The following is a 26931-nucleotide window of genomic DNA, read 5'->3' on the forward strand; positions in this document are numbered from 1 at the left end:
ATCATTCACTAACATTATTGTTTCTTAATCTCTCTGCACAAGGCTGAAGGAACCCCCCAGATGGTCAGTCACAACGCCCTCCTCTGTCCCGCAGGTGAGTGTTCACGGGTATCAGAGCATCAGTAAAAGTATCGGCATCTGTAATGTGAGCGCCTCGGTCTGGAGCGTCGGACACCCGATAAGACCGTCTGTCACAGAGACCTGCGTCGGGGTCGAAGGTCAAAGTCGTCACCGTTGTTCAGGGTGATTGATTCTTACTGGCCGCTCATCGCTGAGAAGAAGCGTTGGTCAGATTGGAGATGAAACGGATGCTTGTAGTAACTGTCCAGCATGTCAGAGAAAAACCGTTGAGTCAGATTTCACCGTTTACATTTATTAAAGGCATGCATACAGTTTTGTTTGGCCGTGGCTCTGCACGAGTCCCCCCCCCCCCCCCCCCCCGCAGAGCCTGAAATTGACAACTTTTAAATAAAATTGACAACTTTCAAACGAATGGACACAGTAAACGGAGAAACATTTGTTCGTGAGGAAGAAGAAGTGTCAGCCTATCATTTAATTTCAAAATAAAAGACTTCACGATGTACTTAAGTAGACACATTGATACTTTGCAAAAAATCTTTGAAAAGTAAAACCAAACTACGTGTAAAACAATGACGCCGACTTCATCCCAAATGACAGTTGATTTTATTTTATATTTAACAAAGGAATACTTCTATTTGATGGACTTGATGATGGACAAGAGGTTTTAAGCAAATTTTATTTCCATGTCATTTTCTGTGCTTTCTTTGTCACCAGAGGGGCCAGCGGAGAAGAAGGTCTCTCTTCTGATGCCTGAGATGTTTGTGGCTGGATCAGCCAGAGCATCCGTCTCAGTTCTGGGTTAGTGACGCTACATGTTGACACTCCAAGTCATTTCTTTGCCCGTGTTGGAGCGTACCCTTTATCTCTGTGCGCTTCTTGCAGGTGACCTGATGGGCCGGGCCATGAAGAACCTGGACAAGCTCCTGGCCATGCCGTACGGCTGCGGGGAGCAGAACATGGTGCTGTTTGCTCCCAACATCTTCATCCTCAACTACCTGAAGACCACCGGTCAGCTGACTCAGAAGATTCTGGAGAAGGCGACGCGCTTCCTGGAGAGCGGTGAGGCCTTCAGACTCTTTTTTTAAAAAAAATTTCCGCAATGTTCTAATCGGTTCAGGATGGGTCTGGTTTAAAAAAAACAACAACAAAAAAAAAACAGCTGAGCGCACGACTGAAAGATGAGAGAGGAATTTAAAACTTAAAGATTCACTATTTGAAAACATAAAGGACGTGTTACATGGGAAGAGTCACAGCGATCGAAAAGTAGAATGATTGTTAATGTGCGAGTGAACCATTAAACTGATGTTGGAGTTACATTCTCACTGGGAAAGGTCGTCATCTCATCTGTCAGTTGATTGTAAATACCAGTCTTCTTTCAGTAATACCAGTATGCCTGACTAGTTTGAACTATAACTGTGAAAACCTGTTTAAAAGAGGAAGATCCCGCCCTTCTAAAATGTCATACAATACAATATGCATTTTGCGCAGGTGCGTTGGTCTCTGTGTATTCAGTATGGTGATGGGGGAATCCTTTTCCAAGTATAACGGTGTTCTTCCTGTGTCTGTGTGTTGCAGGATATCAGAGGGAGCTCACCTACAAGCACGATGACGGCTCCTACAGCGCCTTCGGGAAGAGCGACGCCTCTGGAAACACCTGGTCAGTAACGGGAGGGAGAGGAAGCTGCTGAAGGGGAAACGAGGGATGTTACGATTGAGTCGTTTTGCCCCCCAAAATGCCTCGATAATGATCTGAGATTATCTCAGGATGCATATCATATCAGACATAGAGCAACTGGCCATGAGTCAGTCGCTATCAAACAGTAGAGATGGTTTTATACTGACAAGTGACGTTATATATTACATTTTTAATTAGATTTCATTTTAAATAGTTTTAGAAATAATACTGATTATTGTTTTTACATAAGTGGTCCAAAAAAAGTCCAATTTGGCAGATAAACGTCTGGCAAACTGAGAAGGAAACCGAAAGACCACCCGCTTTTACTTGTGTTCCCGTCACGTCCTCACCTGTCAGCAACAACATTTTTGATGACCTATTAATAGCAAAATGATAAAGAATATATTCATGATGATAGACGTGATGGTTACTGCGGTTGCGTCAGCGGTTATAGAAGCATTTGAAACATTTATCCAGAGCTTTGCTGTTGAACTGAGTATTTTCAGCTCAAATCTCACACTTCATGTGACGAGAGAACAAAAAAATGACACGCAGACACAGTCGGAGGTAGACACACACACACACACACACACACACACACACACACAATGTGTCCTCTCTGGTGTTTGGCACCCGCAAGCATCCTAATAATTTACTTTATGAGGAACCTGCCAGAAAATATTAATATTTTCATTTAATGGGCTTAAAGCACGGTGCCTCCGGGGATTTATCAAACCTTCTGCTGTTTTGAAAGGGTGCTGGGCAGTTTGGCAGTTGGTGTGTGTGGGTGTATGTTTGTTTGGGAGAAACTAGGGCTCTCAAGTGTTCAGTTGCATTGCGATTCAGACAGAAGAATGGATGAAACTGTCCGACTCACTTAAACTAACATCACCGTTTTACTGATGTACAACTTTGGAACTTTCACCCCACTGATTTTCTATTTGAAGCTGCACCATCCAATAGTCTTTACATGAACAATGGCTCGTAGGATGACGTGTAATGTGAAAGGAGTTGCTTGTAGAGATGAACCCACAGAGAATTATCACCCAGCTGTGCCGTTCCCCTCGCCGCTCTGAGATTTAAGCTTCTTAACTCTTTGTTTGTGGCCCGCAGACTCTGCTCTCGTCTGTTTTCAAGTGAAACTACTCTGATAAACCTGCTGCACACAGTTACAGACTAGCTGGTGAACACAGTGGAGCCAGCGTTCATCATGCAGTCAGAACCAAAATGACTGATAATGTTGCTCTGGGTCTGCTGGATGTGTAAATAGGTAACTGTTTGGTTTAAACTCTTGGTTGTATACAAAATTTCATGGATGCAGCTTTAAAGCTGCGCTGATCCATTTTTGTCCACTAATAATAAAGCTACCATTGGTAGTATTAAAGGTGCCAGTCATAGTGTCAAAACCTCAGGAAATGGTCACTTCGGATAACATTTTGCGGGTACCATAATCCTTACGGGGCATGTTGGTGTCTTTTAGCTTATTGTTTTGGTTCAGCCTCACCCCTTTTAAACCTCAGAAATCCTGGTATTTGTCCAGCACCAAACAGCAGACAAACGCTGTTGGCAGCCAGAGTGTGTAATGACTGAAGAGCCACATGTTGTTGGAGACCAAACCAGAGCGCAAAGCGGAGTGAGTCTTGGATTTACATTCATTGGGCCGAAACAAACACGACTCCAAATACATGCTAATGTTTCTGCTGAATGTGTAAATAAGCACTTGTTTGGTTTTAGTCTATTGGTTTCTAGCATGTGTTGTAAGTTTACAAAAATACTTGATGCAGCTTTAAAGCTGCACCAATCCATTTTTTTTTTATTATAGTAGTAATAATAATAATAATTTTTTAAAAAAAAGCTTCTATTTGTGATATTAAAGGTATCGGTCATAGCATCAAACTTACAGGAAATGATTACTTAAGGTAACATTTTGCAGTCACCCTAATCCTTATTGGGCATTTTATTATCTTTTAGCTTATTGTTTTGGTTTATTAGTCTGCTTTTTTGGTTCAGCCTCACCAATATACAGCTCTGATAAACCCAATATACACCACCTGTCAAGCACCAAACAACAGACAGGCAGTTTGCAGCTGGGCTATACGATGGCTGCAGAGGCAGATGTTGTATTTCTGGAGTAGTTGGAGACCAAATCAGAGCAAAAAGGAGATGCAAATTTTACAGTTACATTCACCATGCATGTGTATGAGCAGCTGTTTGCGAACACATTGAACAGTGCAAGGCAGTAATATGTCACTCGGCGTTACGTTTACAGGTTGTTCTAGTGCCCACAAGTGGCCAAAATATTGAAGAATTGCAGCTTTGAAATATTTTAGGTTCCGTTTAGCAGAGTTGACCCTGCTCTGCATCCATACTGATCACACTGCAATCCAGAATGTGATGACGTCTGTCTATAACGGGGCCCATTAAGATGTATTCCATGTGAGTTTTACTTCCCAGAAGCCCCGGAGTTTCCCGTGTTCCAGCTGCTGCTGTCTTTAAACTCCCCTGGGCTCGAGTGCGGCTCAGAGGAATTACGATTGTGTTGTTGTAGATGCAGCTCAGTCCAGCCGCTCCATCTTGAAGAAACTGTTATGTAATTGTCCTGAAGCTGGGTTCATTTCGTGGTCACCAACACAGGCTCGCATGGTTAGATGTGTTTTTTTGTTTGTTTGTTTTTTTAAGTTTATGCGTGTGTATGTTCTGTGACTTTTTTTTTTTTTTTTAGGCTGACCGCTTTTGTGATGAAGTCCTTCGGCGGTGCGAGACCGTACATCTTCGTGCAGCCGCAGCACGTTAAAGACGCCAGGAGGTGGCTGTCCAAACACCAGCGGCCCGACGGCTGCATCAGATCTGTCGGAAACCTCTTCCACAACGGCATGAAGGTAATGATCTCGTCTGAGTGTCTTTTTTAAATGGAACTTTCAGGTTCTTATCATCATTGAACTGTTCTGCTCGGCTGAATTTCTCCTGTAAGACAAAAACGCTGAATTAAAAGTAAGAAGTGATTTACATAGAGAGGAGTTCTTCAGAGCTGTTGATTTGAGCGGAGAGAGCCTGTGGCCTGCAGGCAAGCAGCACACACACACACACACACACACACACACACACACAGAGCAGAGGAAACATCCCAGACAAATTATTACTAGGCTCTAATTCTCAGCCAGGCCCGACTTCCACTTCTCTTCCTCACAGGGAACAGAAGGAGCATTAAAAATGAGTTCAGGCCTTTTCTGTTAAAAGTGGCTCAATAATAGGAATCCAGTTAAAGCTGATGAGAACTTGAAAGAGTCAAACAGATCATGAATATAATCCTACTTCATGTACAGCATGAAGCAGGTTTGGTACAAGATTGTTTCATTGTTTGATATTAAAAAAATCTTACAGACCCTTTTCAGAAAATTCATGAACGTATTACTTTCAGATGAGACCTTTTCCATGTTGTAGCCTCAGTATGACGTCTGGAGGTAAAGTGGTGACGTCTAGTTATGGATGTATTCTCTCTGGAGGAACTTCCCTCCTACACTGATCCCCACACAGAAACTGTTCCTCACTTAATCCACTGTGGATCAACTTCTCGTTTGAAAGCTCTCCACCCCTAAAGATGACCAGTACTAGACTCTTCTTAGTGTGATGAGGGACAAAAGAAAGCTGATGTTCTGGAAAGACGTAGTATTTTTACCTGAACGCTCTGCTTCCCGTTTACACAATTAAGCTACAAATGAAACGACTTGGACGACATGGGGCTGCTACACGTCACCGTACGATGTGAGGATGCCACATCAAAGAATATGTAATTTAGCTGTGTCCTCCTGAACAATTCATAAATCTACATATTGGTCAAACTTGAATTTTAATGTCCCTCAGGATAAATGCAGAGCTATAAAACACCTCTGTGGACAGAAGACTTCATCTGTTGATTCAGGAAACCCAGCAAAGTTGTATTTGTAGGAAATATGTGCGAGTTTAATAATGCGCTCCGACGTTCATGACACGCTTCATCAGCAGTGACTGACAGACTGAAGGTCATTATCTGTGACAAGCGACACCTTTCCTGCTTCTTTTTTTTTTCATATTCTTTCAAATGTATCATAATTTTCAGTTTTAAACACTCTTTAAATGTTTTTGCCGACGCTGCACATAAAACTGCACTGGAGAGATGAATTGTATGAACTTCCACCCACCACACCGACACGCGTGCAGTGTTTGAATTGTACCGCTTTCTCACTGTATAGTGGGCTGTGATGTAAAGAAGCCACAGACTGAAAAGAAAAGCAGGAAGTAAAGCTGTAACATATCTGTGACGGAGTTTCTGATCGTGTGCTTCCACCAGGGAGGAGTCAGTGACGACGTGTCCCTGACGGCCTACATCACCGCTGCCCTGCTGGAGCTGGACGCCAACACCACGGTGAGTCCCACGTCGCTCTCCTCCGTTTTCAGTCATCACCGAGGTAATATTTAACATAATTAACATTTAAAGTGAAGTTCATTTTCACATCCTGATAACACTGTTGCATAGAAAATTGTATTTAAACCCAACTAGTGCCTTTTAGAAATGTCCACGTGCATGTCCATTGTCGCTGTAGCTTTAAACAGAAAAAAGTAGCTCAGCATTTTTATTTTTAGAAGCATACCAAAAAAAAAAAAAAAATTCTCACTTACTGTACCGGTTGTGACACCCCGTTCCTCTTTGTGTTGCCCGGTTTGTGACAGGACCCGCTGGTCCAGAACTGCCTGAGCTGTCTGAAGGCGGCAGTGGCCGGCCAGCTGGACAACCTGTACACCACCGCCCTGCTGTCCTACACCTTCTCTCTGGCTGGAGACCAGGAGATGAAGAGCAAGCTCATCACCCTCCTGCACCAGAAGTCCAACACGCAGGGTACAAAAGCATAAACACATTTGGGTTTTACCAATTTCCCCCCAAAAAAGTCTTCTGATGAGTGCACTGGTAGTTTTTCATTAATTATATGCGAGTCCTCATAGAGCGGTATGTTTTGGGGGCGTTCCTGGTTTGATTGACAAATGACAAACTGGAAGCTTCAAAAGTGCAGCTCGCAAACTAATGAGTGATGCCATGGTTGTTGCATAGTAACTAAATACTGCTTTTTCCATGTTTTGTTTGCCTTTGGGAACAGTTAGCTGCTCCTCTGATGACCTGAGAGTTATTTAAACATGTATAGACGAGCAGTAGCTCTGACACACTGGAAACTGGTGCAGCGACCAGGGAACTGGTGTGATGATGGGTTCACTCTTCTTAGAGCTTCTGGATTGTGTTAAACTTGAATTTGTTGGAGGGGAAACCTGAGAAAAGACAGTTACAGCTGGAAAGAAAGCAGGAATTGAAATGAAGTTATGAATTAGTTTCTCATGTTTCTGCCTGGACATGAATATTCTGAATCTTGATTGTTTTTTTTGTTTTTTTTTAAGATCCAAGTCATTGTAATTGAGTTGATGTCTATTGAAGTTGAACTCTGAGATTACATCAGTATTTCTGACTTGTTTGTTTGATTTTCAGAGAGTAGTGAGCACCATCTCTCAGCCTCCTTTCAGATTAGACGGTTATCTGGAGACGGTTCCGAACAGCTAATCTTATATTTGTTAAATTCCTTTGCAGAGAAAATGAGACTTTAGTCACTTTGTGATAGAGCGAGATAAATGTGTGTCATCCGTTTGTCACTGTTTTGTTTAATGTTGCCCAAAGGGAGCATGCGAGTCTAAATAGAAGAGGACCCATGATTGAGCCTTGGGGAACACCACACATTGTGTTGGTCTGCTCGGATGCATAAATGAGTTCCTGTCGTTGAAATATGACTTGAACCACTTGAAAACCAATTTGGGCTCCCAGGTACAATGTTAATTTAATTAGTTTTAATAAATCAGGAACTGACATTTTTCATTGAGACCATTAATGAGATCCGTTAGTGGTGCCAAAAATCCAGATTTCACCTGTTTTAATTCAATAAGAGTAGTTGTGTAGTAGTAGTAGTTGTTGTAGTAGCACAGAAAGCAGATATCAGCAAAATGTTTTATTTTGTTTTTCATAGATGAAAAGCTTAGAATTCAATGTGTCAGTTTAAGCGCAAGTATTGAAATGAGTTATGATGTCAAGGGAAAATCAGCTGAAGTGTAAATTGGTAAAAACTTAAAGTAATTAAAATCCCCTCTGAAACTGAAACATTAAAACAAACTCTGTACTTTACGGTTTCTATTCATTTAAGGAACTACAATGAAGTAGTCTCTGCTCACCTCCTAATCAGTGTTCCTCTGTCCTGACTGGCAGGAGGGACCCGTCACTGGGAGCGATCGGGGGCATCCAGGAAGGGCCTGGACTCTCTGGAGGTGGAGATGACCTCCTACGTGCTGCTGGCTCTGCTCACCGGTCCCCCCATGCCGGACTTCGGTCTGGATTACTCGGCTGGAATCGTCCGCTGGCTCACCCAGCAGCAGAACCCGTACGGCGGTTTCTCTTCCACACAGGTAGGACAAGACCGCACACACACACACACACGCGTTTACTGTCGTCGGGACGACCCTCACGACATGTTTCGCCCCTCTGCTCCTCAGGACACGGTGGTGGCCCTCCAGGCGCTGGCTAAGTACGGCGCTGCCATCTATAGTCCAGAGGGCAGCACTACAGTGACGGTGACGTCTCTGGGAGGCCTGAACAAAGAGTTCATGGTGAATCAGGAGAACAGGCTGCTGTACCAGGAGGAGAAGCTGAGCGAGGTCCCCGGAGAATACACCATCTCAGCCCAGGGACAGAGCTGCGTGCTGGCACAGGTAGCGTCCGTCTCCGGACCAGGTCAAATCAGGTCCATTTTAAAACGGCGACTGTAAGCTGAGTCACCGTTATGAACACTTGTAGTTGCAACAGTTCAAAAGAAAAACCTAAAATGAGGGCAAAAATAGGTCATTTATAAGTTGAGGAGTCAGATGTCCGGTTTACAGCTGCCGATCACTCATCATACCAAAATATTAACAGCAGACTAAAAGTATATTCTCCCATCTGGAGTACGGACCAGTGAAACTGTCACCGTGAACTGCTGCCAGCTGATACATCAGCTGAGAGCAGTTTGTCATGTAGCATAACGTGTGCTGTTTTTCTCAATAATAACCCGTGTCTGTCTTAAAGTGCTTTACATGACACGTCACGAAGGCATAAAGACAAGACAGTACATGAACAAATCTAAAAGGCATGTGAATGGGTTTTAAAGGAGCAGTATGGATGATAAAAGGAGGTAACAGAAAATAAATTCAATACAATATATCAATATGTGGCAAACGGAAAGGCTTCTAGCTTTGATTCATGTATCTGGCATAAACTCGACTTCACTAAACGTACAAAACCTGTAACTGACTCGCAGAAAAGCTCCAGATGTTTTAAACACTGCTGCTCGTCCTGATACACCGTGTTCATCGTGTGTGTGTCTCCGCAGATCTCCATGCACTACAACATCCCTCCTCCTGCTGACTTCTCGGCCTTCAACATCACCGCCAACACCATGGCTAAATGTAACATCAGCAGGCCGCAGCTCATCCTCTTTACGCTCGTCAGGTACTGTGTGTGTGTGTGTAATTACATATTTAGTGTAGATGTGACCAAAGACTTCATGCACATGATTTCAATTTAGCTACATGTGCATGTTCTGGGATCAGTGGAGACTTTCCACAGTGGAGCTGCTGCTTCTTCTTCTGTGGTTTATTTAGTCACCGTTTGCTGATTGAACAGAAAGAACTGAGCTTTCATCTCGCTGACCTTCGTCAGCGTTGCGGTCGCTCCAACTACTCGTCATTATTCCAAACTGTACGACTGTGGCTTCTGTTAAACCTCTTCACCACTGCCGGTATAGACTCTACTCTTCTCTACCAGGTCCTTTTCTGGATTTTAGTTTTCCACTGCTGACAGTACTCCCCTAATGAAACCGTTACTACGTCTTCAACGCAACACACGCGGTTGCTGCTGTAGTCGTCTGGTGGGTTATGAAGGCGGGTTTGTGCAGGACGTCCCGTGTCCCGCGCACACATGGTGGTCAGAGACAGTCGTCACAGATGATGCAGATAGAACCAGAGTGGAGAAGGAGCTGTAGATGTCTGGGTTGTGGACCCAGATTTAGTTTTCAGTTATTGTCTCTCTTTGAGACGTGTTGTAAAGCCCGAGAACACATTGTTCACACGACAAGAAAGAATGTAAAACTCTTAACGCAACATCATTTGAAGATATTGAAGGATGCTGTAACATCTAAAGTTCAGTCCCAGTGGATCCGCTCGGAGTCACATGAGCTGAAAGTGAATCTTAGTAGTGTGTGTGTGTGTCTGTAGGTACCAAGGGAGGAGAGAGGAAACCAACATGGTCATCATCAACATCAAACTTCTGTCTGGATACGTTCTGGAGAAGAGCTCCCTCAAACTGGTGAGCGGATGAGACCGCGGCGGACAGAGAGCGCTTCGCTGAACAGTTCATGTCACTTCCTGTGTGTGTTCGTGTTGATGTGTTGAGCTGAACGTAGTGTGTGTGTGTGTTTCTGTGTGTCAACAGCTGCAGAACGACCGCACGGTGAAACGCGTCGACGTGGACGAAGGATCCATCGACATCTACCTAGACGGGGTAGGAAGAAGTGTGTGTGTGTGTGTGTAATAGTTGATGTTTATAAGTGTAGAGAGATGCCTCTGATCTGACTGTACAGCCTGATGTCCTGTGTGCTCTGAGAGCGTGCTCAGGACACACTGTAAATTTAATAACAATAATGATGTCAAAGACCTTCAGTATTTTTTCAGATCTGCTGAAGGGCTTGTAACAAGTTTAAAAAAAAAAAAAAAAAACGGATATAAAATCCATTTATGGATCAAATTGCAGCATCAGTCATTTCAAGGCATTTTACATATTAAGGTCAAGAATTGAGATTATTAATTAGAGAAAGCAACAAGTGAACAATTCAAATATTTTTTAATTAGTATGTGTTTTTGCTGTTTATCGAGCTCATCATAATGATAATTAGAAATCGACAGATCATGTCAGCTCAAATGATTCCGTTACCACCAAGACGTCCTGACAAAACTGTGAAGGAGCCAGATGTCCGAGGAGACGGTAAATAGGTCGTTGATGTCTCCGTCTTTCATTAAAACATCAGCGAAAGGTCTTCTGTCCTCTAACTGAACCGTGCAGCAGATCAGGGACTCGCCGGTGTATTTGTTCTAATGACTGAAATGGACGGAGACGTCCGCGACTCATCCTGTCCGCGCGTCTCATCCTGTCCGCGGCTTGTTTGTGTTTTGCAGCTGAAGAAGGACGAGTCGGTGATCTACATGGTGACGCTGGAGGAGGATCAGCCGGTCCGGAACCTGAAACCGGCCGTGGTTAAAGTCTACGATTACTACCAGACCAGTAAGAGACGTCCACTCTGCCCCTCCTCCCCTCCCCCCCTCCCCGAACGCGTCAGCTGACTTCTGATGCAGTCGTTTTGTTTCTCGCTGTTGTTGTTGTTTGCGTTGCACTTTTTTTTTTTTTTTTTAATGTGTTTTTCTGTTTGCGTTTCAGGCGATGAGGCGGTCACCGACTACACGTCCGCCTGTGCAGAGAGTACGTAACACTTGTTGATCCTTCATCCTCTGCATTACATGTTATGTAGCACTCGTCATGAGAAGAAATATCATTTTGATCAGTTTTGTTGAGATTCAGAGGTTTTAAAATGAAGTATTAGTTGAGTAAGTAAGTAGTTAATTAGTTCCACTGTTTATTGGTGTGATCCACTATAATGATGGAGATCTAGAGGATACAGTGAGGATACAACGATGCGACCCAGAACCCAATTTCATGACTATATAGGTCTGTGCGGCCGTTCCATCCAACCGGGCGTAGACCTCCGGTTAATTTGAACCAATCAGCTCGCGCTGAAACGCTGCACTTTTTTTTTTTTTTTTTTTCTATTTTTAAGGTCAATGACTGTTGAAAACTGTTAGCTGTGCACTGGTCACTGTCAGCAGCTGCCCAATCCCAGTGAAGGAAGGGGCGGGACAAACCTGGTTACTTACCGACACCGGTTGCTGATTGGTCCGCCCTTCAGAACCTTATCACAGCGAAGAAAACTGAAGCTGTTGGCGCAGCCAGGCTAACCTGAAGCACTCCATAATGTTTTCTTCATTTTAATCCATCCATTATCAGCTTTCAGAACACTCTTTATGAGATCAGTGTCCCACCCGACTTCCTGCCGGTCTCTGAACAGCAAGTCCTGGGTCAGATTCGCAGACAGTAACCCAAACAGACACTACTCGGACTGCGAGTCTCTGCTGACGAATGTAAATGTGTGATGGAGGTAAACCGCAGTGTGTTTTTCTCTGCAGGTGACAGCGTCAACCAGCTGTAGAAGACGCTTCCTGCAAAGCTCAAGAATTAGTGTCAAAGAAAAGCAACTTCTAGGTGTTTATTTTTTTTCTTGACTTTTTTTTACTCCTTTTTAGCAGTTTTATTGAGTAAATTTTACTTTGTGGGATTTTAGAAACAATTTATTTCTCTTTGGTATTTCCTGTTGGCAGGCGGGCTATTGTCCTTCAGTTGATGACAGTGTGATGAACCAGTCACGAGTCAGCATGAGAATCTCAATACTGGAACCTACACATTAGAAACCGTCGAATTCAAGCAGCCAAAACTCTGTGATAGTTGTTTTTTAATAGATTTGACAAAATCCATATTATTCATACATGAAGTGACGCATGAGACATACAGGGTACCAATAACACGGTATGGTCCGAGTACTGTGTGTGTGTGTGTGTGTGTGTGTGTGTGAAGGATCTACTTTCTAGAAAAAAACAAAAGTACAGTCTCATGAGTGCTTGGTGTTATTCTGTTCTATTGTACCAGTAAAAAAAAAAAAAAGAAGGTAGATTGATACATCACTACCATACAATTTGAAATGTAACTGACTGACAATAAAATTTCTAAAATGACAAAAATAAGTAAAAATTGTACTTTTCATACAATACTGTTTTCATTTCAATAGTACGATCATTTTTTGTTTTTGTTTTCATTCAGGCATCCTCTTTACAGAATATTTAGTGTTCTTTCTTTTCAACATAGACGACAACACTAATGTTTTTTTTTTTTACCACCGACTATCAACAGATATGATTTAACAGCCTTGCCAGTGTTGAATAGTTTTGGTTTGCACACGCTGGCTGTGCAGGGAAAGTAAAGGCAAGGGGGGGTACACAATATATTAAGGTCTTTTCACTAGTCTTCTACTTCATCGTTCAGAAGTAAACATGTCACTATCTCAGGCACCACAACCATACATTATCAGCACTGTACCGACACGTGAAACTAAACGGCAGTTCCACATGCGGCTCCAATGGACCGCGGCGTCCTCAGGAAACCGCTCGATGGATTCACAATGGGACGATCGAGACTTTACGAGGACGACTGTTTTAAAGCTGAAGATCTCCTCCTCCGTCCTCACTGGTCTCAGTGGGGAGTGGAAGGGGTGGGGGGGGGGGCACTCTTCAGGACTGTCAGCGACCACGCAGCAAATTAAAGGGACGTTTAACAGTTTTCTTGTTTTAAGGCAAAGAAATGCAAAGTCTGATGTCAAAAAAAAAGAAAAGTAAACTCATTATTTCACCCTGATATACAATACAAATCTGAATTTAATACCGTGAACAGTCATTTGCAGGTAGAGAATTAAAACCTTCACTTACTAATTGGGGACAGTTTTCCTTGTTTTTTTATTGATGTGGACCTGATAAAGGACTACGTCAGCAAGTTGGAGCGCTCGTTTAGGCCGCTGATCAGAAGGGAAGATTTCTGTTTCTGTACGTTTACATGGGTCGAGATATTTCCAATAATGAAACTCTTTCATTCGACTGGTCAACAGACACATAAAAGTGTTAATAACGCAGCCGAGGTAACCCTGATGACATCACTATGACATCATCTGGGTCCCTCGGAGACTCACAAGACATTGTGCAACTGATTAATGCTCCTCGGGACTCGCACATTTGGGAAAACTTGGTGAACTGTCCCTTTAACAACAAGTGGATTGGCTTAACGTCGTGTTTATTCGGCGTTTGAAGGACTAGCTGCTCCCCACTGCGCTCAGGGCCTCTGAAGTGGAAACCGTCACGCTGACACCGCCCACCGTTACGCATCACGGCTCACGAACACAAATGAAAATGCATTTACGCGCTTCGTAGCCTCCCAGCAAAGGCTGCGCTGGACTCACAGACACGCCATCAATAACGACACAGAAGTCAAAGGCACAGTTCTGAATTTGCATTAGTCCGTAGTGTTGATCCTGCGCGGTCACTGTAGCGCCCTCTGGTGGCTGCTGCTGCAGGCTGGCAGTGGTGATGGCTGCTTCCCAGCTGTTGTAGTCGCGTCATCGAGTTAGCTTCAAGGCTACTTGGCAGATGGATGAGCTTCACCTGTTTGTGTGTGCGCACGCACGCACACACACACACACACACACACACACACACGTGCAGTTTGCACCTGGAGTTGGCAACATGACGGCTGAATAGACACGGTGACGTATTCCTGTTTAACATATTCACAGAGAAAGTGGCCACTTTGGTGACACCAAAATGTGGGTTTTTTTTGTGTCGAGTGTCCTCCAATTAATATAATGGACTGACCACAAATTGTTTTCAAAATGTGGAAACTATTTAAAAGCCTGTCGATACAAGCTCAAAACCAAAAGAGGGAAAACTAAAAGAGAAAAGTCCAGCGCCAAAGATTTAGATAAGAGGAATGATACCAGTTGGTTGTTGTTTGTTTCACTAAATATGTACCGTGTGCCAGGTGAAGAACCAGGTGAAGAACCAGGTGATGGCGAGCTCAGCACAAAAACTGGAAGCGGTGAGGAAAAGTCGCCGACTGGACCGAGAGTTATCGTTTTTACAGCAGCTTTTCCACTGTTTATGCCAAGTTCTTTACGTTACGGGTTCAACGGCGGGTTAATTTGAAAAGAATGATATCCAATCCTGAACCAAACACTGAGCTTCAGTATAATATCGGTACTGATTTTTTTTTTTGAAGCCTTTTTCCCGGTCGAACCGCAGCGTGAACTCCTGAGTGGTGAGGCTCAACGTCTAAAGTTAAATAGCTCCACTTCCTTTGGTAAGTCCCGTGTGAAGACGTGAGCGGGACGTGGACGCCGCCTGTGTTCCGTCTGCGAGCAGCAGTGAGGCGCTGTGATTTGTCGTGGACGTGGACTCTTTGACTCTCGGATCCTCTCCCGTTCCCCGCTGACTCGCCGACTGCCATCGTTTCCGACGAGTTTGAATACCATTCGTTTTCAAATGTATTTCTAAAACAATTACAGCCTTTGATTGAAGATGCTATTTCTGTCCTGACGGTACGCTCCAACATAACCATTGGCATTATGTCATTTTGGCAAGTTTTCTCTATAAGTAAAAAAGAAATAAAAGGAAACAAACAATACAAAAGGTCCAACAAACAGTAACTACAAGATCTCCATTTGGCAATATAGAAAGGCTTTGTAAAGTCTTTGACAGGTATACATTTTGGTTTATATACAGAAGTGTGTGTGTGTGTGTGTGTGTGTGTGTGTGTGTGTGTCCTCCAAGGGCTCCCTTTTTCAATCCAAACAGAACAGTGGAGGTGGAAACATCTACGAATAAAATCAAAGTGTGACATTAAAAATGTAAAGTAAGAAACAAGGCGCTGTGGACTGGAAACAGGAAGGGCCTGTCGAGTGTGTGAGGGGGGGGGGTGAGTCCCTGCCGAAGCTACCTGCTCGTCACCTGCACTCTGTGTCCGTGTGTGTCTGTGGTGTGTGTGTGTCTTAGTTCATGAACTGGGTGTATCCCTCGGCTCCCGTGACGATCACGTCCATCCAGATCCTCATGGCCTCCGCCGAGGGCGCCACCATGTAGTAGAGGCGGTCGTGGGTCTTCACGCAGAAGGTCAGGGAGGGGTTGGGGCTCTGGAGGACAGAGAGGGGACACGACTCCAATCAGGTCTCCGATGCACCAACAGAACCACAGACTCTCGGCTTTTTCTCTGCGTTCTGAGTCGCTTAACGGACGGGATATTTCCCGAAGCGCTGATCAGGACTAACTTCTCTGTCGATGTTGGTGACATTTGACTTGAATCCAACAGTCATGCGTTAGTGTTTAGAAAACAATGACATCGATGCACCGCCTCACAGGTATTACATCTACATTTAAGTCCCAGTTAAGCAGCAAACCTTGCGGGGATAAAAAAAATAAATAAAATAAAGTGATAGAAACTGCAGTTCCTTTAGTAGCCACTTGAGGCTGATTCCAAAAATGGAGTCTGGGGATCCATTGTGTACACAAGTGTATAGGGATCAACTTTCATTCAACTCTTTCTTTTAAAATGAGTGAAGGATTAAAATGGTGCATTATTATGACATCGCGAAGGTGCTCAGTGGTCTCACCGCTCCTCTGAAGAGATCTCTAGAATCCTTGAAGCTGCACACTCGAGTTTTAGTTTTTATTTTTTTAAATAATAAATGAAAAGACTGAAGTGAAAGATGTTGCTGGAAAGTTATCGCCCGACTCAGTTTTACAGAAGCCTTTCAACCCTTCACGCCAACACGTCTCGCTGTGTTTCGGTCTTCTGATCCACAACTCCACTGTTTTGCTCGTCTCACTCACATGTCACTCACATGTCTCTCATGTCTCTCATGTCACTCTCATATGTCACTCTCACATGTCACTCATTGTGCTTGTTTCCAGAGAAAAGCTATCCGTGTTGTATTTAACAGTCCCTCCGTTTTTTTTGTGATTGTTGCGATCAAATTTTTTTTGCAGTTTGTTTTTTTGCAATAAAATTGTGGAAATTAGAACAAAAAAAATCGCAAATGGAGACAAAAAAAACCAACCAAAAAACCACTACCTGATAAACTATTAAATATAATCAGTTCCTGTGATGATAATCATGCTGTACATCACAAATATTTTAGTTTTAACCTTTTATTTCATCTTTTAGATTGCAACCGAGAGGTTACAAAAATACTCAAAGCTGTACAAACAAACAAAGTGCAGTCTCTTACACTTAAAGTGTGTATAAAACTAATTTAGCATACAGTAATACGTAATCACTTCCTTTTACAATTAGCACTTCCTGGAGGGACGGATTTAAAGCCCAAACATCCTGATGAGAAAAGACAAAAGATGAGGTAGTTCCACCGTCACCTATACGTGTCTACATTTGTAATAAAACCATTTTTATTTAATCTTGCAGTGAATTGATTTTTGTTAAATGAGTTGAAGAGTCTTTACTGGTTGATAAATGGCCTTCAGGTTTCGACGGGTATAAAAAAAAAAAAAAATACAAAAAATGGACGCTCATCTCTGTGATTGAAGTCTGATAGTGATTTCCAACTGCATTGTTCTGCACGGAAGAATAACATTTACAGAACTGGACACATTTCACCACAGATTTTAATGAATTACGGGAATGACAACGCTCCGCGAACTAAAAGGGGCTTTTGATGTATCGCAAGTCACGCGCTTGGTGGCTTTCTGGAGAGACGGAGTGTGTGAGAGCGTTTCATCCCGTGACATCCTCCCTCTCAAACATCAGCCTTCTCGCGCGCTAACTGCACCCGACTTTAAAACCTTCTCTCTCTGTAATGTGACATTGGAAGTGACAAGTGAAATCAAAGTTCCAGAGTTGATCAGAGCCACACAGTTAAGTCAGAAAGTGTGCTGCATTGCGACAGGCCATCAAAACACACACACACACACACACACACACACACACACACACACACACACACACACACACACACACACACACAAAGCGTGGATACATACACTGCTCATATTCAAGTTGAAAAATCCCCTCTGTGACGTGCAGCCGGGCCAAAGCAACAAAAAAGAAAAGAAAAAAGAAAGCACAAACAGGGAGAAATGAAGCGCATGACAGAAATGTGCAGAAAGGTGTCTGAAATCATAAAGGAGGACGGCGAAAGTAAAAGACGAGGACCTCTTCGTCGGCATACCTTTGTGGCACTGCGGAGGTGGTCGTAGTAGACCTCTTCTATGGCCTGGAAGTAGATCACGCCCTTCAGCTTGGTCTCGTGTTTGTCTGCGGGAAGAACAGAGCTTTTGGTCAAAGACTAGAAGACGGCGCACCGCCGCCGGGTCGCCCGGGACGACACCATACCCTCGTAATAAAAAAGAAAAAAAGACCAAAAAAAAGAAGAAGCAATCCAACTTTGATCGGGATTCATTTACGGTTCGGGATGATGGATGGGAAAAGACAAGCACAGCACTTTTTTTTCTTTTTTTTTTAACTGTTTTTAAACCAGCGGTGTTCTCATTGTATTTTCAGACTTGACTGCATTCTTACGCTACTCTGGTACATCATTGCAGTTTGTTTCATCAGCCACTGCAGAACTGCAGTGAGGAACCGGTGGGGAACTCAACAGCCCTTCTCTACCTCCAGGCACAAACACTCCACAAGCCAACTTAAGAGTAGTAGGTAGAAAGGCGAGCGCTTCATTTCGAGGAATAACGCTTTCCCCCTTTTAATACGCAGCTATTATCTGCTAATGACCTCTTTAGCATTCAAATAGCCCTGCATTTGCATCTCATTTGACTGCGGTCTGAATCACCAAAACTCTGCCGGTGGTTGGGAGGGGGGGCCGATTAACGGGAATTAGCGTCGCTCCTGACTTTCTGCTCGTCAAACCTCTCGCCGTTCAAGGTCAAGAAGACGAAGGGCGAGCGACGCATCTCAATCGGCCTCCTCAGAGAGCGCTGCCGCGCCGCCTCGCCGCCGCGCCGCCTCGCCTCTCGACTCCTGGCAGAGGAGTCTCCGAACACCTCCTCAGCCTGGCTCGCTTTCAACAAGGTACACTTTAAGCAGCTTTAAGCGGAACCTTCTGACGACTTCAAAGGGCCCCGGCAGCGAGCGAGCGTCCCAGAGCGTCGCGGCGCCACGTCAAATTACACAAGAGGGACGCCGCACACATGTAATTCCGCTCAAGGTCTGGAGGACGCATGTTCCGACTGTCACTCATCCACGGCAGCCAAAATCTTTACATGTTCGCTGCGCTGCAGCCGCTGATATTCCTCTCGTGTTCACACCGGCGCCGACTGGTTGTCAAATACAGAAATAACTCCACGTTTCCCACAACGACAGCAGGACTCTGAATGCATCGCAGACGCTGTTAACAAAGAGGGGAAAAAAATAAACAGGAGAATTTGGCGATGTGATGCGTTCGGTGGTGGAAGTTTTACATGTATTCCTGTATTTCAATTCCATTTTATTTATACAGCACCAAATCACCACACTTAACACAGGAATGTCCTTTCAGTCTTTCAGTACAGATTGGAAATATTTGTACTTTCCTTGAGCAATTTTCTGCTCCTTTAAACTCCACCACATTTAAAATGGTCACATTTTCTTTTACTGAACTATGTGTATTTGAAGTTTTAGTCCCTGCTTCACTTTTCAAGTTAAGATTTATTATAATGAACATTTGATAGTCTTAAAAAATATAGTACAGTAAGTAAAAGCAGCTCCGCCACAAATAGCTGCATCAGTAAAATGTTATTTAAAATTATGGCAGCAGCTCTAATCAGACCTTTAAGGATTTTTTAACTTCGTCACTTCCTGCTATAGCAAGCTGACTGCACATCACAGAAACAACCGGAAATTTAAAAAAAAAAAATGTTTTTTATTGTCTTTACTTAAAAAAAGTCCCGATGCAGCAGAGCTTTTATTCAGCAGGTTCATGGCAGGAATTATTGTGATCATCAGATGGTGATCTCCTGGAGGAAGTGACCAACAATGCGGAACTTAATACTCATAACTGAGAACTGTTTCACTGCAGCATCTGAAGACTTTTATTACGGTAATATTGAGACGGTTGAACGCTAAAATACCCGGCTGTATGTTGCACTGTTGTTATGCCAGATTTCATGATATTCAAATCTTTTCCTGTCGCTTTTTCTACACACCTATTAAATCAAACCACAACAGTTCGTCCTCCATGTGGGTGAGTGTCATGTAGGAAATACATCGTGAGCCAGGTTTAATAAACTAATCATTAAAAAAAACTTCACGTTCATCTGCATCTATATCTCGTTTCGCTCCAGAGGAACATTTAATGTAACAGTTACGGTGAAAGACACAAACTCAAGTTTGTTTTTTTTTTAATCAGGAAACTGATCAGTAAAAGTTTCCATTTAAGGACACGATATTTACATCGTGTGTGAACAACATCAGACGTTCTTCTCCGTGTCAGGGAGGATCGCCTACTACGGGGAGAATTGCATGATGGGCAGTGACTCCTGAACGTTTAACACCGTTCTCTTTCTGCTGTTTTCTGCCACACACAATGAATGTCTCGTGTATTCAGCGCAGAAGCTGAATACTGACTGAACCATCTGCAAAACTACCTTGATGAGGATTTTAAAACCCACTGAGAACAACTCAGACTGTTGGCAACACTTGTGTTCTGCTTTGATAATAAGTCTTTCATATTTCACTTCAAGAGAGAAAAGCATCATGGATGAGAACCTTCATCTCCTCCAACTAAAATGATCTGAGACACTTTCACAGGTTCTTCAGAGGAGAACTTAAGCGGTCTATCTGCAAGACAAAAGTCGGTGTCGTGGGTTTGTGTTATTATTATTATTCAGGTCAATACAGTGTCAAAAGTTTTATGAAAATTTAGAAAATGGGCTCGTCTATATGAACAAAAAAGTGCTACTGAAGCTGCTCTTGGCTGATTTTTCTCGCTGTCATCTGTGTTTTGCTGCTGATTCGGCACTAAGGATGTTAAAAAAAAAAAAAAAAAAAAGAAGCAGAGCGGCAGCCAGATAACTTCAAACATAGCAACATTTCTTCATGAGCCCGTAGAAACACACATTAAACCCACTGAGAACAGAAAGCCGGCGTCTCACCAACATAGTAGGAGAAGGTCCTTTTGAGGCGGTCGAAGACGAACCAGCGCTTCTTCCAGGACTTGATCTTCCCTCCCATCTTCACCAGATAGCCTTTGCACATCTTCTCGGTGAGGATGAGGTGGTAGCACGTCTCCACGCTGTGGCCCGACGACTCCACGTGCGAGCGCAGGTCGAACTCCTCCTTCCTGATGGGCAGGTAGCGAGTCATGGGCCGGGCCTGGAGGAACGGTCCGACAGAAACGCAGCAGGAGGAGGGTTAGTCCGGCCGACAGAATGTTCTGGTCCCGCCTGTACGGGTGTGTTTCACCGGCTGTCTCCTGAGCGGAGACGCTCCGCGGCTCGGTTTAACCCGCCCGAAGCCCAAACGAATGTCACGAGGCCTTTTGTTTTTCGACTGTCACGCCAAGGTCCTGCATCTCTATGGAAACAGCACAATGATGGCTGGAAGTGGGGAGAACTCGAAAATATCTAGAACGCAGTTGTATAGTCATAAATTATAAAAGAAAATTCTTTAGTAATTTATTTTACACAAAAAAAAGATGGACTCTTTCCACATGCTTCCATGTACCAACAAGTGTTGCCAAGTTTGTTTGTTTGTTTTTTGAGGTGGGTGAGGGCAGGGGGCTCCGCATGGTAAACATATTGACATATTTCCAATTTTACAACCTGTCCAGGTCTCTCTTTATTCTCCGTCCTCTCCTTCGAGCTCCAGCCGGCAGTTCAGTTGAAATTGTTGCGCAATTATTGTCACTGTCAGTCTCAGCGAAATCATTCAAATATATATAGATATTTCTTTTCTTTTTTTTAACAGAATCTGGATCACGCAAAAGCTTTTTTTTTTCTCTTATAAATGAGATTTGAAATGTAGACAAAGTGATTTGGACGAAATATTACTATTCACTATTTTAGGCTCAGATTTGGTTATTTTCCCTGACTGAAAGCTTCGGGTGCACATGATTAGTTCAAGGACCATCAGAATTATAAAAAAAAAAAAAAACAACAACACTAATTTCTAGTGTGTGGCTGATAAATGCTTTAATTTTGACCATTTTGTCAAGAAAAGATGTCTTTTAAACCCGCCGGCCGGATTCAAAAAGGGGGTTATAATCTCAAGTTGGCGCTGAAAGTACACGTCCAGATATTTTGGTGCGACAGTGTTCATGAATGTAACGACACTGAATACTGACACGGCGTATCAGCGAGCAGCAGAAGTCCATATGAAACCCTTCCGAGGCCCAAAGTCATTTTCCACTTTTCCACCATGAAGACTCAATTCCGTCTCATTTCACTGACCTGAGAGAAGTTCTTGGCCCTCATCTTGACCTCCTTCTCCACGAGCTGCTGCCGGTGGAAAGTTTCATCCTGCAGTCTTTTCTCTGCCTCCTCCCTCCTCCTCCTCTCCTCCTCCAGCATCTGACGGCGAGCCAGGCTCTCTCGTTCCTGCAAGAGATAGTGAGAGAGTGAGAGAGGGAGAGAGAGAGAGAGAGCGCTTTCATTAAATATTTTTTTTGATCTATTGAAGGGCTTTGCGAGAGCGTACATGTCATTTTTTTTTTTTTTTTTTTTTTTTTTTACGCTCGGCTCAGCTCGGCTCCACATTCATACATTTATGTACATTCCCCCCTGCTGGGAGCCGCCCGCGGACTCACACCGCTGGCCACCATGCAGCTCCAACCGCAGCGCTCGGCTCTTTTAACAGAAAGCGCTTTGGTTATTTGGAGAAGCGAGGATCGGCTCCGCGGACGGCAACACAACACATTCATGCAGACGGGCAACTCAAGGGGAAAAAAAAGTGTAGAAAGGCGACGGGGAGGGAATAAAAAGTAGCTTCGTGAATACAATACTGAGAGCCAAAAACTAAATCGATAAAATAAACACCGACGGTCGCTTTTACTCATGTTCCAATAATATTTCAGACCTTTCTTATGAATTCTCTGAATTGTAATGAAGTCGGAGACGGAGGCCTCGAGAGCAGAATGTGGATTGGATCGTCTTTTTACCGGCTTTTGTGTTTCAGACTGAGCTCCTTCATCAGGCTCCGAGAACATAAAGACGTTCGAAGGCCGATAAAAATGAATAATGGCCTCGAGTCGCTGTCACGAAGCTCTCCTTTTCAAATTCATGTTCAGTTCGGAGCTATCGACGAGAACACTGGCAGAACTCTCATCAGTCACTCAGTATGGATTAAGGATAATCGGCTCCTCTCTTTTGAAGTGGTGTCTTACCCGCGATTCGATAAGTCTGGCTTTCTCCAGCTGCGCCTCCTTCAGCATTTTCTCCATCTCCTCAATCTTCAGAGCGTCCACTCCTCCGACACTGACGTCAAACACAACGGCACAGAGTTATCACATGAAGTTCATCTCACGCTGATTTAAGGATGGGACATCAACTCCATCGACCTTTTACTTCAAAGCAGAGTTCAAACAATATCTGAGGAAGATTTTATTTATGTATTTCCACACACATCTAAGGGAATTTTTGTGAGCTGCACGATTAATCGTACTAAAGTTACGATCTCGGTTTGTGCCTCTAACGATCTCGTTTTGTAAATGTCAATAATTCTGCCACATTTACATCCTGGAGATCAGTTGCATCAAAACAAGCGCTCCTATTCTGCCTCTTCCAATAACAACGCTGCGTTGCACCGCCTGATGAAGAGCAGCAGAACCGGCCGTGTGGGAAATAAACAAAGTGTGAGACGGAAAGAAAGAAAAAGGAAACACGGAAAAATCCATGTTCAAATGTTGTGTTTAATGAAAGAAGATGAGAGACTCAACCTATTGTTTTTATGATCACTTTTAGATTCATTAATCTGCTGCATTTAAACTAAAAATATTCCCATTTTGTTGCCCCAAGTCGATGCGTTGCGCCTGCCCGCTGAGAACCGCATGCACCTCGCAGCGCCGCGCACAGCCACAAAGAAAACTACTAGACGAGGCGTAATGATTTAACAAAGGAGTAGGTCTGCTGCTTAAAAACGATGTCATCTTCTTTGTCAGGTTCATCAGTGATGATTAATTGGGCCGATAAAACCATCTCATTCCTGTCAAACTTGGATTGGAAGTGTCATTACTGAGTGGTAAGAGGTGCACGCATTTGTCAGAAGGACTGATTTGAGTTGCCGGGGGGGATGCGACACCCCCCCCCCCCCCCCTTATTTCAGCTTTTGGTCATAATGAAATGTGTGAAATTCATACTGTTGAAGACAAAAAAAACAAAATGGCATAAAATATGCATATTGCCTAAGCTGCATGCAATTCTCAACAGGAGGACAGAAGTCTGCGAAACACCGGCCCTTTATCAGGCACCGTTCGATTGCTTTCAAGTCGCGATTCTCGCTGCAGCCCGACTCCACGCGTGGAAAAGACTCTGAAGAAGCAGTAAAGGTCTCTTAAATTTCGGGAAACAACATCGGCGAAAGGTCAAATTACAGCATTAAGTTTGAGGCCTTTCTAATCGTCGCAGTAGTGATAGACGGTGCAACACGAGGCCTCTCGGTTACACTGCCGCAAAAAAGTGCCCTCGGTCTAAACTTGGCCCGCAAACTTTGCTCCCCGCCTCCACGGCGCACGGCTCGTTCCGGGATGAATCCCGTTAAGAGTCATCGCAGCCAACATTTGGGATATTGCTCCCGAGAGCTGCACAAATCTGTTTGAACAGTGGGAGCTGCGGCGAACACCGTTGGAAGGCGGCGCACAGCTTTGGCCACACTCACAGATGCTCTCCAAATTAGCCGACCTGGGGACAAAGACTTTAACTTGCGGGGAGTCTGAAGATTAGCCGTCTGTGTGTCTCTTTTTATGGTATTTGTGTGTGTGTGTGTGTGTGTGTGTGTGTCGGCGTCTATTATAAATACTTTATCCGGTAGCTTAATATGAACAGTGACACGTTTTGAAAACCCTCCCTGGTGTGAACAATTTATTCTGCATTGTTATTTACTTCTGTTAATAGTTTTGTCTGCGAAACGTCAAACAAAATAATCCAATCAACAAATGTTTCGTCTCGTAAACAATATTCAGTTTAGAACCAGAGATGTTTCTTCGAACATAAACGTCATCGAGCAATTGAGTCTGACACGTTTTTGTTTTTTCATAAAGCAAGTTGAGCATTAACTCTGACATTTGCTATAATGTGATTTTCTGAGACGAGAAGGTTTTGTGGTTGATGAGATAAACGTCCGATCTATTCTCACAACACTGATTCAAAGCTTCTCGTAGCCAATCTGAGAAATGTATTTCTACGCTAAATACCATTATTAGAATCAGGTTCGCAGGGTGTTCCCGAACCTGACAGAAATAAATGATCACGACGAGCCCACAGTTTGTGCCCCCCCCCCTCTTACCCGGACATGTTGTCAGGCGAGCAGGCCGAGTTGTTCCCCGTGGACACGCTGGTGTCCATGCTGTCGGAGCTCTCCAGGCTCAGGGTGTCGTAGGGCTGCTCCCCGGCCGACGGAGGCTGGTGGTGCAGGATGGAGTGGTGAACCAGGGGAGGGGGCCCCAGGGAGCTGTGGCTCAGCGCGGGGCTGTAGGACATGATGGGGGAGTAGGAGGGCGACGGGGAGGACGAGGTCATGAGGTGGGGCTGAGAGCCGTGGAGCGCCTCCCACTGGCACTGGGCCTCGACCGCGGCCCTCTGCTTGAGCTCGGCCAGACGGCGGCGCTGCTCTTCGATCACCTGCTGACCTGCGGGGAGGAAGGGGGGGGGGGGGGGGGGGGGTCGGATCAGCGGGGTCCGTTCTCAAGTTTTCCATCCGAGGCGCGGAAGACTGAAGGACGACTCGACCGTTCACCCTTCAAGCGACACAATACGCAAAGTTCGTTTCCCGCAGAAACGACGAGCCGCTCTACAGCCGCTCGAACACCGAAGGCCCGCCGGCGACCCGCAGGCACCAGAACCGTGCAACCGCACATACGACGTATGTGCTCTCGCAGTAACACAAGCTCGAGGGAAAACTGCAACAACAACAAACAAAAAAACCCCGCGAAGTCCCGTCGCCGCAAAGTTGAAGCAAAAGCCGAGAATCTATCCAACTTCTCGCACTCCAGAGCTCCGCGCTGCCGATAATGGGGCAGATACACGTGGAAAGAGCTCAGTTCCCAAGGAGGGGCTCACCGAACTCCCAACATGCAAGATTTATTCTCCAGCAGCAGGAACGTTCATCGAAGATTGATGGAAGAAGAAAGAGGACTCAATGTTACAGACAAAGAAAAAGATGAAAAGAAATATTTGGGGGGGTGGGGAGGGGATGGGGAGAAGAGTTAATGACACACCAGAGAGGGAAGAGGCCGGGATGAAGGAGGAGAGGAGGGTTAGGTGGAGACGGGGTCTGAAATGAACAGCAGCCAAGTGTCAAGTTCGGGTAAATGTTACCTTTGATGGATAAATCAACAGAAGTAACCCGTCAGACTGGATTACATTTTCGATAAGCCTGAATTTGGGGATTTTTCCCAGGTACATACAGTCTTTGGTCCTTTACCGATGTTGAAGCCTTCAGACAGGTTGTTGATTGGCTGCCTGACTGTTATGGATTGTTATGGCCGAGTTCTGAATTTCGAGATTACGACCCCTTTTCCCCAAAAAAGTTGGGAATACAAGTGTGAAATATAAATAAAAAGAATGAAATGATTTGCAAATCCGGTGAACCCGTATATAATTGAAAATAGACAACATATAAAATGTTGAAACTGAGAAATATTATTGTTTTATGAAAAATATATGCTCATTTTGAATTTAATGCCGGCAACACGTCTCAAAAAAAGTTTGGACAGGGTCATGTTTTGACACCGTTTTGCATCACCTCTTGTTTTTACAACACTGTAAACGTTTGGGGACTGAGACCAGTTTCTGGAGTTTTGGAAGTTCATTAATTACGGGTTTACGGGATTTGCAAATCATGGCATTCTTTTTGTATTTACATTTGCCTACCAACCTTTTTTGGAAACGGGGTTGTAGTTAACCAGACGTAGGTTTCTAAAATGAGCCAATTAGTGGTTAAAACAGGTGAACAAAAGATCCTTCTTAACAACTCGGCTCCGAGGAGCGACAAACAGCTGATTTCAGACCCCGCTTGTGATTTATTGACAAACAAAACAACAATGAGAAAAACAAAATGAGGAAAAACCAAGAGGAGATGGTGAACTCCGGGCCGCGTCGATCAGTCTACCTGCCGAGCTTCCCTCCGTGGTGCTCTGTCTGGAGGTCGGGGGCTCTGTGATGCAGCAGCGCGGGAGGAGACGAGTCGCACACACACACGCACACACACACACACACACGCA

The 26931-nt window shown here is 44.2% G+C and overlaps 2 protein-coding genes across 3 annotated transcripts in view; one reads left to right on the plus strand and one right to left on the minus strand.

Moving 5' to 3' along the window:
* Positions 1–12623, plus strand: part of LOC138196966 (alpha-2-macroglobulin) — a 34273-nt gene extending 21650 nt beyond the window's left edge. For both annotated transcript variants that reach the window (XM_069147366.1, XM_069147365.1), the window contains exons 22-36: positions 43–94; positions 796–879; positions 964–1140; positions 1657–1738; positions 4479–4635; positions 6084–6158; positions 6464–6629; positions 8031–8227; positions 8315–8530; positions 9187–9305; positions 10070–10160; positions 10287–10355; positions 11027–11132; positions 11286–11327; positions 12089–12623. In XM_069147366.1, coding sequence (XP_069003467.1) covers positions 43–94; positions 796–879; positions 964–1140; positions 1657–1738; positions 4479–4635; positions 6084–6158; positions 6464–6629; positions 8031–8227; positions 8315–8530; positions 9187–9305; positions 10070–10160; positions 10287–10355; positions 11027–11132; positions 11286–11327; positions 12089–12111 — 1656 coding nt within the window. In that variant the 3' untranslated portion in view covers positions 12112–12623. The remainder of the gene's footprint in view (positions 1–42; positions 95–795; positions 880–963; positions 1141–1656; positions 1739–4478; positions 4636–6083; positions 6159–6463; positions 6630–8030; positions 8228–8314; positions 8531–9186; positions 9306–10069; positions 10161–10286; positions 10356–11026; positions 11133–11285; positions 11328–12088) is intronic.
* Positions 12624–12727: 104 nt separating this feature from the next.
* Positions 12728–26931, minus strand: part of phldb1b (pleckstrin homology-like domain, family B, member 1b) — an 89751-nt gene continuing 75547 nt past the window's right edge. The window contains 7 exon segments of the mRNA XM_069147364.1: positions 12728–15687; positions 17549–17578; positions 17737–17822; positions 20651–20870; positions 21947–22093; positions 22879–22969; positions 24996–25338. Coding sequence (XP_069003465.1) covers positions 15547–15687; positions 17549–17578; positions 17737–17822; positions 20651–20870; positions 21947–22093; positions 22879–22969; positions 24996–25338 — 1058 coding nt within the window. The 3' untranslated portion in view covers positions 12728–15546.

The sequence above is a fragment of the Embiotoca jacksoni genome, unplaced genomic scaffold (genome assembly GCF_022577435.1).
Source record: "Embiotoca jacksoni isolate LCO1_2020_lvr unplaced genomic scaffold, fEmbJac1.0.p SCAF_14, whole genome shotgun sequence".
Taxonomy (NCBI): domain Eukaryota; kingdom Metazoa; phylum Chordata; class Actinopteri; family Embiotocidae; genus Embiotoca; species Embiotoca jacksoni.